Source organism: Lutzomyia longipalpis, chromosome 2, assembly GCF_024334085.1.
Source record: "Lutzomyia longipalpis isolate SR_M1_2022 chromosome 2, ASM2433408v1".
Lineage (NCBI taxonomy): Eukaryota > Metazoa > Arthropoda > Insecta > Diptera > Psychodidae > Lutzomyia > Lutzomyia longipalpis.
The window spans coordinates 5,613,870-5,627,900 of record NC_074708.1 but is presented as its reverse complement, the minus strand read 5'-3'; the positions used below and the strand labels follow the sequence as shown (position 1 = coordinate 5,627,900).

The window sequence follows — 14,031 nt, the reverse complement described above, 5'->3', positions numbered from 1 at the left end:
AAAATTCCTTAAATTCCTCATAGGAGAGATAACATCTTTAAATTCAATTTACCATCACATTAACCCTTAACTAAAATAAAGTGAATTATTCTTTTATCTCAATAGATGATCTTTGCAGGAAGATGGCAAGGAACAAAATGCAGTAGAACCGTCAAAGAGCACGGTAATGCCATCAATCTACACAACCTAAGAGATAATCATTAAATTATTTTAATTATTCAATGAAACATCTCTCCAGAGTTCTCCACACGTTGCAGGACATGCGGAGAAAATTGCTTTGCAGGAGAGCACATTGCCATCATGGATCATCGCGCATCTGTCCCATTTAATTTCCCATTTCACTGCTCTCCGTCTCTATACTCTCTGGCAGAAAAATGCAAAATTAGTTGGGGCAGATAATTTGCATAAATTAATTTATGTTTAACATGTTGTGTGTGTGTGGAAGAGGCTCCCCGCGACACCAAAAACATTCAGTCGTAGACGCAGCCAAGCATTAAAAAAACAAACCATGCAGTGGAATTCTTTTCCGTTTGCACCTTGTGCTATTCATCAGGTAATTTAATAATTCTCATTGTTCACAATGGAAAAATATTTTTCTTCCCCTTGTCAACTATAAAGTGAGAAATTTATGTGATCCACACGGATTGTCTTGTAGAGGTGGTTTTGCTTTGGGATTCTTACGCGAGCCATTGTCTGTGGTAAGAGGGCATCAATTGACTAATTTTTCTTTTTTTTTTCACATTGCAAACGCTCTGTGGCAAAGAAGGAATCATCCAGATGGGAATTCATGTCAAATACTTCAAATTTCCCATCAAATGGGGGAATTCATCTGTGTGTGTACGGAAAACCACACGTTTTCATGGCTGAGATCGCACTCCATGCTAAACCAATGCCTTATTTCCCCTAACACCAAGGGGGTACATTTCTGCTATGTGGTGTACTGCACGCTAAATAAATTGATTTTTCTGATAGTTCTCCATATTTTTCTCAATTTATTTTTAATCAAAATTTCATTAGCGACTCGCTAGGAAAAGTTTTAGGGCGTTTAAGTAAAAAATTCAGTCAGTTTCATACCGGAAACTGACTGAAAGTTACGGAAGTCAACTTGGACCGACCGACCTCTGCCGCCGACAGGATACTAATATCCCCCCCGCAGCCAACACAGTCTCTACTAGACTCCGGCGCGGTGTACCGTTCCTGGAAGATCTGCGCGCCAATTACAAATAATATCGCAAATTGAATTTGTAGAGAAAAGTTGTAAAAGTGTGTAGTTCTGAATGGAATGTGAATAAACAATTATTATTATTAATAATTATGTGAAATTAAAAAAAAACAATTTTCAATCGTAGAAAATGAAACAATAAATGTTTAAAAGTCAAATTAAAATAAACGTCAAAGTTATAAATTAAAGACAAATGATATAAGAGTTGAACATTAAAAAATTGTCAAACGTTAGAAGATAAATATCAAAAATTAATAAAAAAAAAAAGTCAAAATATAGTTATGAAACGTTAAACGTTACAAATAAAACGTTAGAGTAAACAAAAGTTAGAAAAGAAATTTCGTAGATAAGAAAATAAATGTTTTACGTTAGAAAACTAAAAATCAAACGATAAAAGTCAAACGTTAAGAAAGAAATGTCAAAGAATTGATAATAAACGACAAATAAAAAAAATTAAGTAGCTTCTATAAACTAGTCTGTTTATCAACGAGAATTCTAAATCTCGTTATCGTAAGAAATTCAGCAAGAACTTTTGAGATCTTGTAAAAATATATACGCGGTGTACAAAATTTTCAACCACATTCTCTCCCCTTTAACTTTTAAGAAAGTCTAATATTCATGCTTGACGCTGTTTAACCCATAGGGCAGGGGGAGAACATAAAAGTTGCAAAAAGAAGGAAAGATGTGTCATAAAAGTTGCATAAAACGTCAAGAGTGCACGCATTTATGTTCATCGAAGATCATCAAACACGCTAAACACCATTGAACTTGTGTGTACGCGGGCAAAAGAAGTGAAAAGTACCAATAAAAAAGTCACATGGCGAACGAAATTCCTCGCTATAGGCGGGTTGTTTTTCCCGCAAAACACACGCACTCGCCACAGATGGGAGAGCAAAACTTTTAATTATTATGAATACCTTTTAAATGCTACCTCCTCCGCGCCCATCTTCAAACTGTAAACATTTTTTTTTAACATCAATTCCACCCAGACATACTTCCTCCATCATTTTGATCTCGATTCTTCTTATCTTTGCATACCTATGCATGTATGTATGTATGTATAATCTTGACACCAGCAGTTGTGCGCGATCCTATTAGGAAAATTTCCTTTGTTGTCTCCTGCAAAATTATATTGTAGGTATCGGTTGTGATTCGTTCTTCTTTACCTCCCTCCATGGAAGCCAAAAGACTTATTTCTTTGCTAGACTCTCGTGTATGGCTTTCATCAATGGGAAGCAAGGTATTCACTCACCCATGACACAAAACCACAAACCTCCAGAGCCCTACGAGGTGTGTAGGTAAGGTACTTCTTGTATGGAGATGGAGAACCTGTCTTCAGTCATGCCAACACTCCTTGTGGTGCATAATTAAATGCCACCACAACACCGATGAGATGCCCGATTTTGTGATGAACCAGACAAGAAAGTGATATTAATGCATTTAGCAATAAATATTAAATATAATAGTTATTTGGTCAATTTGATGCTCCTTTGCCTCCTTTGCGCTACCCCGAAGTTCTATATATGCTTGAGGGAGAAAATTGGTTGCAATTTTGTAATTTTGTATGCAAAAATCCGCAATCTGCGGTAAAGCAAATATTTTATGAAGTGGATTCGTCATAAAATCAGCGCACAATTCAATTGGCAGCCAACACACTACATATACCTTCTTTTTTTTACACATTTCTTTGCACCATCTCGTGCACTCAATAAACCTTGAGCAGAAGGAGAATTTTTTTCTGCAACATTTTTATTCTCTTTTGCTAAAATTGCACACTTTACATAATAATCAAAGTCACTATAAATAAACGAATTTACAATATTCCAATACAATGTCGCCGTTTTACTAAACAAAGCAAATCCAAAGGAATTGGGGGGTAATAAATTGATGAAATAAGAGCTTCAGATCCGAGGATTGAGGTTCTGGAGTACTTTTTTGATTTTAAGACATTAAGGATCGGCTTAAGAAAGGAGTTTAGTCACAGATATAATGGAAAAATTACTCTTTAACCCTTGGAGGATTTGCTGGTCACCATGGCCAATTCGACATTTTTTAAATCGTCACAGAGTAAAATCTTTTAAACATATCGTGATAATTTCTACATCTCGTCGAAAGAAAACTTGGAAAAATATCTTCTTTTGAGAGAAAATGATGATCAAACTTTTGAGGTTAGAAACCTTGATCCTCCATGTGTTAAAGGATTAATTGAGAAACGCTTAATTTTTTTTTACAAAACTTAAAAAGAAAAAGAAATCACCAAACTTTCCCATTTTCCACTGGGATTAGTTGGGAAAAATAGCAAAGATTTGCCTGAAATTGCAGAAAATGACGTCAATATTGTTTTTTCATTGTTCTTGCATTCCTAAACAAATATTTTCCGGTTTTCCTTAGCTGATCTTATGGAAAATTAGATGTTTCTTTAACGATTTCTTATTATTCTTTTAATAAGGAAATATTCCATATATCTGTGACTAAAGTCCTTTGAAATTTAAATTAGATAAAAATCTTTTTAAGACGAAATATAATTTCTAATATTTTTTTTGGACCTGATGATGGTCATTTATCGACCGAATTAAGCATTCTAAATAACTAAATCGAGAACTAATTCTTCAAAACAATTCCTGATGGCCTGAAAAGTTGATTAGATTTCTTTGATTTACAATTAGAAGGACATCTTTTCCATAAAACTTCAACAGATAAGATCAGGAGCGACAAGCACATGCCGGCAATAAGGACATAAAAGGCTGCTGAGACAGCCTGAAATCCAACAGCAAAAACTGAAATTCCTGAAAAGCATTCTGGCTTCTCACTCCGGTAGATTGTTAGGCCTCTCTTCACGAATCCCGTTTCATGGAGCCACATAAATGAAATCTTCATCATCTCCTTGTACTGACTAAATTTCGGCAATACTGCAAATTCATTATCATAGGCTGACTCATAGAGCCCAGATGTAGTTCTCAGATCGCATATTTCCAAAGCATTGAGATTCTTGGCAATTGTGGAAAAACTTTCCGTTAGCTCAGAGTGCCAGGCCCATCTTCCGGATTTAATGAAAGGAATTGCAGTGGAAATTGGTGCGTACATAGGGAGGTCAGTAGGACCTCTTTTGAGTCGAATTATTTTGTCGTAAATCCTCTCAACATTAGAAGTTTTCCTCTCGCGAAAAATTACTCTATGAAAGGATGTATCATCAACGGATAACTTGTAGGAGCTTGCAACAATTTCTTCAATATTTCTGGGACCTTTCACAGGGGTGCTCAGCAGGACGCCAACCTAGAGCGAAAGACACCAAAGATTAACAAATAAGGAAATTATCTAATTTTACATATTTTCCCACAATAACTTACCACCGATGAGGTGTAATAGTTATAGAGAAAGAAAGCCATTATGAGCATCATAAGAACAATTATTCTCTGAACTACATTCCGTGGCATTGGATCGATTCCTTGCTGACAAAGAGCAGCAAAGATATCCACAAAATCCCTGGATGTTGATCCTGAGACAGAAAGTTTTGTGAAGAAATAAATTCCCCGCACGAGAAGGCCAACGAGCAGAATGATGAATATTGTTACGAAAAGAGATGTCCACACATCGCGATGCAGAGGTGCCATCAAGGATGCTTCTGAAGCACTAGAATCAGAAGTAACGCGAAAGACAAAGCCAAAGATTGCCCTGTAGCTGGTATGAACAAAGTCACAGTCATCCTTTCGATCTGGCACATATATAGCAGCCGCCATGGCCATATCCACTTCTCCGCGGGATAGGATACCTATAAATCCAAGCTTGTGTCCAGATGGAAGTCGTCCTGTCCAGGCTCTCGCGATTCGGTAGCTCACTGTGAAGTTGTAAATCTCCAGAAGGTACAAATTTAAATGTGATTGGAATTTTACAAAGTTCGTTATCCCAGGAGTTTTTCCTGGGAGTTCCATTAGGTGATTGACATGAGCCTCTGTTACATTATCTCTGTCAATCTGCAAAGAATTATTCTTTTATCTTTCAAGAAAATATTACCAAAAAAAAAATAGAAATTATTAAACTAACAATAGCTACGGCTTTTAGTTTGAATCCATTGAAATTTCCTCGATTTCTTTGCCTGAATTTTGGCCACAGATTAATGAGGATTTTCACTTCCTTTTCCTTTAAGCTGTATTCAGCAAAAGGAACACCAATTAGAGAACTTCCTCTGTGTCTCCCTAAACTGTATACATCCACAAGATTCAACTTTGATGGATTTTCTGGGTTTTTTTGTACAAAAACCAAATCAGTTGAGAACTCAATGTTGAGAAAAGGATCCAAGAACTCCTCCCAAGTGTGTCCAGGAGCACCAAAAAGCATCCAAGAGTAGGTGAGATTGAAGTAACGATTGTTTGAGGACATTTCCAAAATATCTTCAACTCCTGGGCACTCACAATCCACAAGAACTCCACAAGAAGCGATAAAGAATCTCGAGAATAAATTCGTTATGTTCAATGCATCCCTTCCAATAAAATGGCTCGTAAAATAAATATTTTCATTGTTAAATTGCATTCCCAGATATTTTATTTCTATGAAAAAATATGATAAAATTATTCATGAATATCCTTAAATCTTTTTTAAGGAACTTTCATACCTTTTTCTTGGCACAGCAACATCACAACTGATCTGACATTTCGCTGAGAAATAAAATATTTTTCCACTAAATCTGTGGAAATTTTACCTTCAGAACGACTAACATTGGCTACAAGAATCACCAACAACCACTTTAGCACTTTCATTGTTACAAAACACAGCAGAATATTGAAGCTCTGCAGCCTTGCACGCAATCTTTATATCAAGCTTTAAGAGACAATTTTATTTCATAATCTTTAAGGAAAGTATGTGTACATATTTAATGAAAACTATTATCCGTTTTTGCCGTAATTAATTTAATTTTATGCTCCTATTCCCCTCAAGGAAGAAAATCAACCAACGATTTGGAGAAAACTCTTCGCAATTTTGTAATTTTCTATGCAAAAGTCGCAATTTTTCTCTTATATCGCAGTTTAGCTCTTTAGCAAATATTTTATGAAGCCTAATACAGTTGAATTACATAAGTAGTTCAGGGACAAACTATCTGCTTTATTACATAAGAGAATATCCTTCATTTTTTTGCTCAAAAAAATGAAATTCTTAATAAATTAATATTTTATTTTAATTAAATTTTCTTATGAGCCTTTTAGGTAAATTAAATAAATTAATAATATTGCTTTAATTTTTTTTATATTACTCCTACCAAAATTTCTCATTTTGATAGAACAGGAATCATCCTTAATTTCCAATTTAAAGATTTTTTGATAATTGTGAGAAAATTTTAAGTTTTTTTCTTATCAAAACTATACTTTTTCCACAAAATCTCTCCAACCAAGATTAGCAGTGACAAGCACATGCCTAGAATAAGGACATAAAAGGCTCCGGAAACAGCCTGGAAACCAACAGCAAAGACTGAGATTCCCGAAAGACAATCCGGCTTCTCAATTTGATAGATGGTGAGGGCTCTCTTTACAAATCCAACCTCCTGTAGATGCATAAAAGCAATCTTCATCAATTCCTTGTACTGACTAAACTTTGGCAGGATTGCTTGAAGGTAGAATATTGGAAAGAGACCACATACGGTTCTAAGATCGCAAATTTCATAATCTGTAAATGTTTTAGCAACTGCTGAGTAAGCTTCTGTGAGATCACAGTGATAGGCCCACTTTCCTGATTTTATAAAAGGAACTGCACTGAAGATATCTGTGTACATGGGTAAGTCCTTGGGTCCGCGCTTGACTCCAATCATTTTCTTTTCGTAGATTTTTCCAACAATTGGAGTTTTCTTTTCACGAAAGAGAATTCTGTGGTAGCCAACGTCATCGAAAGAGAACATATAGGAACTTCCCAGGAGTTCTTCGACAGTTGTAGGTCCCTTAACCGGAGTACTCAGCAACACACCAACCTTGAAAATAAAATAATTTTTAAAAATCAAGGTAAAAAATTAGTTTTGTGGCTTCAACTTACCACCGATGAGGTGTAATAGTTGTAGAGAAAGAAAGCAAGAAAGAGGGTAAATAAGATGATAATCCTCTGGACGATATTCCGAGGAATAGGATCAATTCCTTGCTGACATAGAGCACCCATAATATCCACGAAATCTTTCGCTGTAGATCCGGAAAATGAAAATTTGTACACAATAAAAATTATTCTCACTGTAAGCTCAACAATTAGAATAATGAGCATCGTGAGAATCAAAGAAATCCAAACAGAAGTGTGTAGAGGTGCCAGCAAGGATGCACTAGAATCACTCGATTCTGAGCTAACTCGAAAGGCAAAACCGATTATGAATTTGTAGCTGCTGTGCACAAATTCAAACTCATCGATACGATTTCTGAAAGGGAAGATTGCACTCATGCAAATGTCTGCCTCATCAAGTGCCATTACCCCAAGGACACCCAATCGATATCCTGATGGAAGATGTCCTGCCCAGGCTCTCGTAATGCGGTATTTTAGGGTAAAGTTGTGCATGTCCTGAATAAGGAAATTCAAATAGGATTGATATTTTACAAATGAAGCAACCCCAGGAGTTTTTCCTGGAAGCATCAGAAGAGGATTCACATCATCCTGCGTCACATTGTCCCTATCAATCTGAAAGTAATTCAAATACTAACTAAAAATTGAATCTTTTTCATAAGAATGAGATTTAACTTACAGGAGCTCCAGCTTTCAGTTGGAAACTTTGAAAATTTCCGCGATTTGTCTTTCTGAATTTTGGCCACAGATTAATGAGAATTCTCAATTCCTTTCCCTCTGAATCGTATTCAGCAAAAGGAATGCCAATTAGAGAACTTCCTCTGTGTCTCCCTAAACTGTACACATCCACAAGATTCAATTTTAAGGGACTCTCTGGGTTCTTTTGTACAAAAATCAAATCAGTTGAGAACTCAATGTTGAGAAAAGGATCCAAGAATTCCTCCCAAGTGTGTCCAGGAGCACCAAAAATCATCCAAGAGTAGGTGAGATTGAAATAACGGTTATTCGATGATTTCTCCAAAATATTTTCAATTCCAGGACAACCACAATCCACAAGAACTCCACAAGAAGCAATAAAGAATCTCGAGAATAAATTCGTTATGTTCAATTCATCCCTTCCAATAAAATGAGATGTAAAATAGATATTTTCATTGTTAAATTGCTTTCCTAGGTTTGTAAAATCTGTGAAAAATATCCAGATAATACTCCAAAATGTTTAGGAAATTCCACAGAGATTTTCCTACCATTTTCATTGCACAGCAACATCACAACTGATCTCACATTTCGCTGAGAAATAAAATATTTTTCCACTAAATCTGTTGAAATTTTTCCTTCAGAAGGATGAAGAAGGATAATTGTGGAAAAGCACAGCAGCAATTTGAGGAGCTTCATCGTGAAAAGCTCACGATATATTGAGGATTCTCTAGAGCGTGCACGTGATATTTATAGCCATATCTTTCTCTCTTCGCTCTTTTACATATTTTATGAGTTTCGTTTATGAAGCATTAAGAAAAATATTCATAAAGACTTCATCATAAAATCAATGCCTAATTTAATCGTCTTTGATGATGGAATAATTTTCTTTTCAAATTTTTCTTTGCTATTTGCAACAGGTAACGATTTATTTTTACTTAAATTGTCTGTCTATTTAAAGGACGAAAATGTATTTGTTGCAATTTCGCTTGAGGAATAGAATACTAGAGAATTAAATGATTTACTTTTTAATTCCATCCTGGGCATTAATTCTGCTAATTTTTTAAATCTAAAATCCCTAAAATTGAATCAAACTCGATCCTTTCGCCATGATTTTTTCCAATAGATCTTAACCATAAAAAAATTGGCGCAATTTTTAGCGCCGAACCAATTGAAGAGTTTACATAACTCTGTTGATAAGTTTCCCCATTATAGCGCTCTCAAGCTCATCAACCACGAAGTTGCAGATATTGTATTTGACTGAAAAATGAAAATTAATCAATACATTAAATTCATTAAATTTTATTTAAAAAAAATTAAAACAAATTCATTTCTGTTGAAGACATTTTTTTCTTCCTAATTTAATTTATTTCAATATTTTTATTTAAGAAATATCCATCGCAGTAATTATAAAAATCCTGTTAACAATAAAGAGGTAAAGTTTATTCTAGAGTTATCTTCCCGGAATCAAATCTCCGGAAAGATGAAGTTAATTTCTCAACACTTCTTGGCCAGAACTGCGAGAAATACAGAAAGATTCCTCTCTAGGAAGATCTTTTCCTTCTCCAGGAAGTAAGTAGAATCTTTAATTTAATTTTAAATCAATGGGAAATTAATATTTGAATAAAACACTTTAGGAAAGATCATGGAACATTCTGTCCAGTTTCACCAGGCTCTGTTAGTCCTGAGCGTTTGATTCCCAGTCACATCACTGCCCCACCTTATTACCACACCCCACAGACCCCATCATCAACAATGGGTGAGGTGGAGATAAAATCTGTGGAAGTTATAGCCAAAATGCGAGAGAGCTGCAAACTAGCTGCGAGAATTCTCAATGAATGCCGGGAAGTTGTCCAGGTGGGCAGAACAACGGATGACATTGATGAATTTGTCCATGAAAAAATTATCAAAGCTGGTGCTTATCCATCTCCACTGAGATACTGCGGATTCCCCAAATCTGTTTGTACCTCTGTGAACAATGTTGCCTGCCACGGAATTCCTGATGATCGGAAGCTTGAGGATGGGGATTTAATCAATGTGGACATTACAGTGTACCACCAAGGCTTCCATGGGGATTGCTCAAGGACTTTCCTTGTGGGCAATGTGGATGACTTGGGCAGGAAGCTGGCTAAAGTGGCAGAAGAATGCCTAATGCTGGGTATTGAGGCGTGTGGACCCAACCGGATGTTTTCCAGGATTGGAAGTTGCATTGAAAGCCACGCCAGGAAGCACGGATTCAGTGTAATCCCGGCATTTATTGGCCATGGCATTGGCTCATACTTTCACGGCCCACCGGAAATTTTGCATTTTAGTAAGTTCCAAAAAGGATTTAATTTTAAAATTATGAATTTATTTCTCTAGCTAAATACATGATTTGCGTGAATGGCGTGAGATGATGTGACTTTTGTTTTTTGCAGAGAATTCCGTGGGTGGCTTCATGAAGCCCGGCATGGTGTTCACTGTGGAGCCCGTAATCTCCACTGGAGGTCAGGAAGTGGAGATCCTCGAGGATGGCTGGACAGCGGTAAGTTGTGACGGTGCCAGGAGTGCTCAATTTGAGCACACAGTTCTCATCACAGACTCCAACGTGGAGATTCTCACGCTTCCTGATTGACCGTGAAGTTTGTTGCTCCCAAGTGTGTGTAGAGATTAAAGGAAATAAAAAACTGTCTTTGGGGTGCCTAAAGGGACTTGTTGTCTAGCATGCCTGCTGAGCTAGAGGTTTCGGTGCGGGTTTCTGAATGGGCAGGAAAAGTTTAAATTCCGACGGTAGCTCATCCTCGGAGTACAGTCGATCTGAGAAGTAAACCCTCCGGATGCGACAATTGGCATGAATCTGCACCCTGAGTGTCTCCACGTAGTTCGTTCCATAGGCACGGCGTGTGAAATCCGACAGATTGAATTGAATCTGATTCCAACCCTCATCCAGGCGCATAGGCATTGTGCAAATGAATGGCTTTACGCGAGTCGTTGACTGATAGTTACTCGCCCTGAAGCGTCGTCTTACATTCTTGTCGTCCAGCACCTGCGTGGGGAGGAGTGGGGAGAAAGATAAACATTCCCGGAACATGCAATGCAACGCGTTTTGTCAATAAATTGATTTTCTCAAACATACCTGCACTTCAAATGTAAAGTACTTCCGGACATTCTTTATGATCATCACGAGAAAGGGTAGCTTTATGCCCAGCGTCTTCTTAGGGTCTGCTGGACACGTTATGTAGGTCGTTGAGACATTTGTTCCCAGGATTTCGAGGACGAGACTCTGAATGTCGCCGTCTGTGATGCGCTTTATATGCCCATTTCGGACTTTTTTATCCCAAATTTGCAGCGGTTTACTCCCAATACTGTAGAGGATTGACAGGAAACCCGATTGGAAGGTATTTTTGAACATTTCCGGGATGTTTTCAAGCTTTCCAGGCACTTTTTTGCAGATTTGTTTGGGCTTTGCACCCTTCGGGGTTTTGTCGATACGTCACTAACCACAAAAATACAAACAAAACTAACCTCACTTTTTTTAGAATTCCTAACCACACTTTTGTGCAAGTGACGTCACAAATCATAATAAAATTTTCAGCAAAATTGTGCAAAATATTTACGAAGAAAAGAAACTAATCAATAGTTGTTGGGAATATCATGCTGTGAGGTGATTGGTGAGTGATAAGGTAACACGTAAGAGGCAAGATGAGTGATAGTGGGGATGTGGGCTGTGAACCAGGGGCATCGCGTGAAAGTAGCCTCATAACAACAGATAGTTTTGAGGAGGAACTACTGGCGCAGGAGATGGATTCCACGGCACAGGAGCACCCAGCGCCACCGGGAGCCATTGGGCAGCTTGGCGTGGAACTCGAAGAGGGTGAATCCTCCTCCAATAGAGCTGGCGCCATGACAAAGAGTGACTCATTCTGTAGCGTTCAGAGTAATCCGCAGCAGGAAGCAGATGATCAGGGGCAAGACACGGAGTGGATGAATCAGAAGAGGCATGTTTTCATCTTGAGTACAGCCGGGAAGCCAATCTATTCCCTGCATGGGAGTGAGGATAAGCTGGCGTCACTCTTTGGGGTCATGCAGGCCCTCGTGAGTGTCGTGCAATCCAATCAGGATAGTATCAAGTCAATCCACACAGCGGGCACCACGTTTGTCTTCCTCGTAAAGAGTCCCCTGATCCTCGTAGCGGTGTCACGAACAAATACAAGCGTCCACCAGATTCAGATGCAGCTGTCGGATGTTTACAATCAAATCCTCAGCATCCTCACGTTGTCCTACATGAACAAAATCTACGAGAAACGAAAGAATTTCGATCTCCGGCGCCTCTTGGGTGGGAGTGAGCGCCTCCTCAATCATCTCCTGGCCAACAGCGGGGGGCACAGTCAGGTGTCCAACAATACCTTCAGCTTCCTCACGAATTCCGTGCGAATCCTCCCGCTGAGCCCCAGCATCCGCGACAGTATTACGAGCGCCATTCAGAGCAATTGCTCCAAAATTAAAAATCTAGTCTTTGCTGTCCTCATTGCGCAGAATAAGCTCATCTGCCTCATCCGGATGAAGAAGTACTTCATCCATCCGGCTGATCTGAGGCTCATCTTTAACCTCATCGAGTGCTCCGAGAGTTTCAAGGCAGCCGAAAGTTGGACACCAATCTGTCTGCCCAAATTCGATCCCAACGGCTACCTCCATGCTCATGTTTCCTACCTCGCGGATGACTGTGAGGCCTGTCTGCTCCTCCTCAGCGTCGAACGGGATGTCTTCTTCACACTCTCCGAGGCAAAGAAGCGAATCACCGACAAACTTCGTCGCTCCAACTGCTTGGAAGCCATCAATGAGGCCATGAGTAGCCCCGGAATTAATCTCCGGACAATTGCAATCCCCGAGATTCGGCACTTTATCTACAAGTGCAAATCCAATGCTCAACTGCTTTGCTCCAAGATTTCTGCCCCATACGCCACTCCGGAGGAATTTCAGCGTCTCGAGGGGCTCTACTGCAGCATCCACAGTCGCGTTCACAACCCCAGTCGCCCACTGAAGCTTCTCTACGAGATGAAGGAGCGCGAAATTATGCTGGCCTGGGTAACGTCCGGCTACGAACTCTACGTCACATTTGAGCCATTAGTGGACAGGAATGCGGTCATTTCACTCGTCAATAAACTCCTCAAGTGGATCAAGAAAGAAGAAGCAAGCCTATTTATCATGAATGCTCCTGTTTTCTAAAGATTCAACTCCTATAAGACGCTTTCTTCAAATTCCCTGACATAACCTCACAAAATAAAATTCTTGCTCAGTGATTTTCATCATTTGTATAAAACTATTAGCTAAATTGTGCTTTAATTTCTTTTATAGATAATTAATTATAGAGGTAGAATGTTGATAATGGAATAAAATCAAAATTATGATCTTATTTTCTTACCTTTTTCCGTTTTACAAAAGAACTTTTAAAATTAAAGGAATTGAAGAAAATTCAACACAGAAGCGATAAAAAATCACTTAATTGCAAAAGAAAATGTGGAAATGATTGATATTTTCCTCCAATTCTTGGAAATATTCACAAGAATTGCTTCAGAAGGCTTTCCCGCCAAAAATCTTAAAAGAAGTTCGATCTAACCTCAATTTCCCGCCTCTTTTGGATTTTCTTTAGGAAAAAATTAAGCAAAATTAGCAGAAATGATTTGTTATTGATTTAAACGCCAATAATCAGCAAAATTAAAGGGAAAACACAGAAAATAAGGTCACAGTTCGCAAGAAAGTGATAAAAACATTGAACAAAGCGGTTATTGCAAAAGAATTCAACAAATTCAAACACAAGACCTCATGCTGTGCTAAATCATAATTTTGACCTCTAGTATTGCATATTTTCTCATGTTTTCTCACATTTATTCATTCCAAAGACCCATTTTGACCTTTCACCAATTTTTATTAGACCTTTACTTTGAGATAAACGCTAAAAGATGATTTTTTGTCCCTCTTATCAGGCGTACTTTTGTCTATTTGAGAGTGCATTGACCAACTTCCGAATTGGTTTAGCAGCCAGTTTAGCTCGTTTAGCTGCTTTTTCGTGATGAATCTTATCAAGGAATTCACTGAGAAGCTGAACAAGCAGC

The 14,031-nt window shown here is 38.0% G+C and overlaps 5 protein-coding genes across 5 annotated transcripts; 2 read left to right on the top strand and 3 right to left on the bottom strand.

Moving 5' to 3' along the window:
* Positions 1-3,831: 3,831 nt before the first annotated feature.
* Positions 3,832-5,976, bottom strand: LOC129788373 (ionotropic receptor 75a-like). The gene is made up of 4 exons (XM_055824348.1): positions 5,935-5,976; positions 4,570-5,193; positions 3,946-4,495; positions 3,832-3,851 (listed from the first exon to the last, which is right to left on the bottom strand). The coding sequence occupies exons 1-4, from the start codon at positions 5,974-5,976 to the stop codon at positions 3,832-3,834; spliced, it is 1,236 nt and encodes a 411-aa protein (XP_055680323.1).
* Positions 5,977-6,038: 62 nt separating this feature from the next.
* LOC129788783 (ionotropic receptor 75a-like) lies at positions 6,039-13,527 on the bottom strand. Its single transcript, XM_055825117.1, has 3 exons — positions 13,341-13,527; positions 7,238-7,377; positions 6,039-7,175 (listed from the first exon to the last, which is right to left on the bottom strand). Exons 2-3 carry the CDS (start codon positions 7,355-7,357, stop codon positions 6,552-6,554), a joined length of 744 nt encoding a protein of 247 aa, XP_055681092.1. The 5' UTR covers positions 7,358-7,377; positions 13,341-13,527; the 3' UTR covers positions 6,039-6,551.
* On the top strand, positions 9,401-10,625 carry LOC129788767 (methionine aminopeptidase A). Its single transcript, XM_055825102.1, has 3 exons — positions 9,401-9,511; positions 9,577-10,250; positions 10,357-10,625. Exons 1-3 carry the CDS (start codon positions 9,423-9,425, stop codon positions 10,551-10,553), a joined length of 960 nt encoding a protein of 319 aa, XP_055681077.1. The 5' UTR covers positions 9,401-9,422; the 3' UTR covers positions 10,554-10,625.
* LOC129788791 (cilia- and flagella-associated protein 20) lies at positions 10,268-11,420 on the bottom strand. The gene is made up of 2 exons (XM_055825128.1): positions 11,055-11,420; positions 10,268-10,964 (listed from the first exon to the last, which is right to left on the bottom strand). The coding sequence occupies exons 1-2, from the start codon at positions 11,328-11,330 to the stop codon at positions 10,638-10,640; spliced, it is 603 nt and encodes a 200-aa protein (XP_055681103.1). The 5' UTR covers positions 11,331-11,420; the 3' UTR covers positions 10,268-10,637.
* On the top strand, positions 11,454-13,331 carry LOC129788737 (vacuolar fusion protein MON1 homolog A). The gene has a single exon (XM_055825056.1). The coding sequence runs from the start codon at positions 11,621-11,623 to the stop codon at positions 13,142-13,144; it is 1,524 nt and encodes a 507-aa protein (XP_055681031.1). The 5' UTR covers positions 11,454-11,620; the 3' UTR covers positions 13,145-13,331.
* Positions 13,528-14,031: the final 504 nt, after the last annotated feature.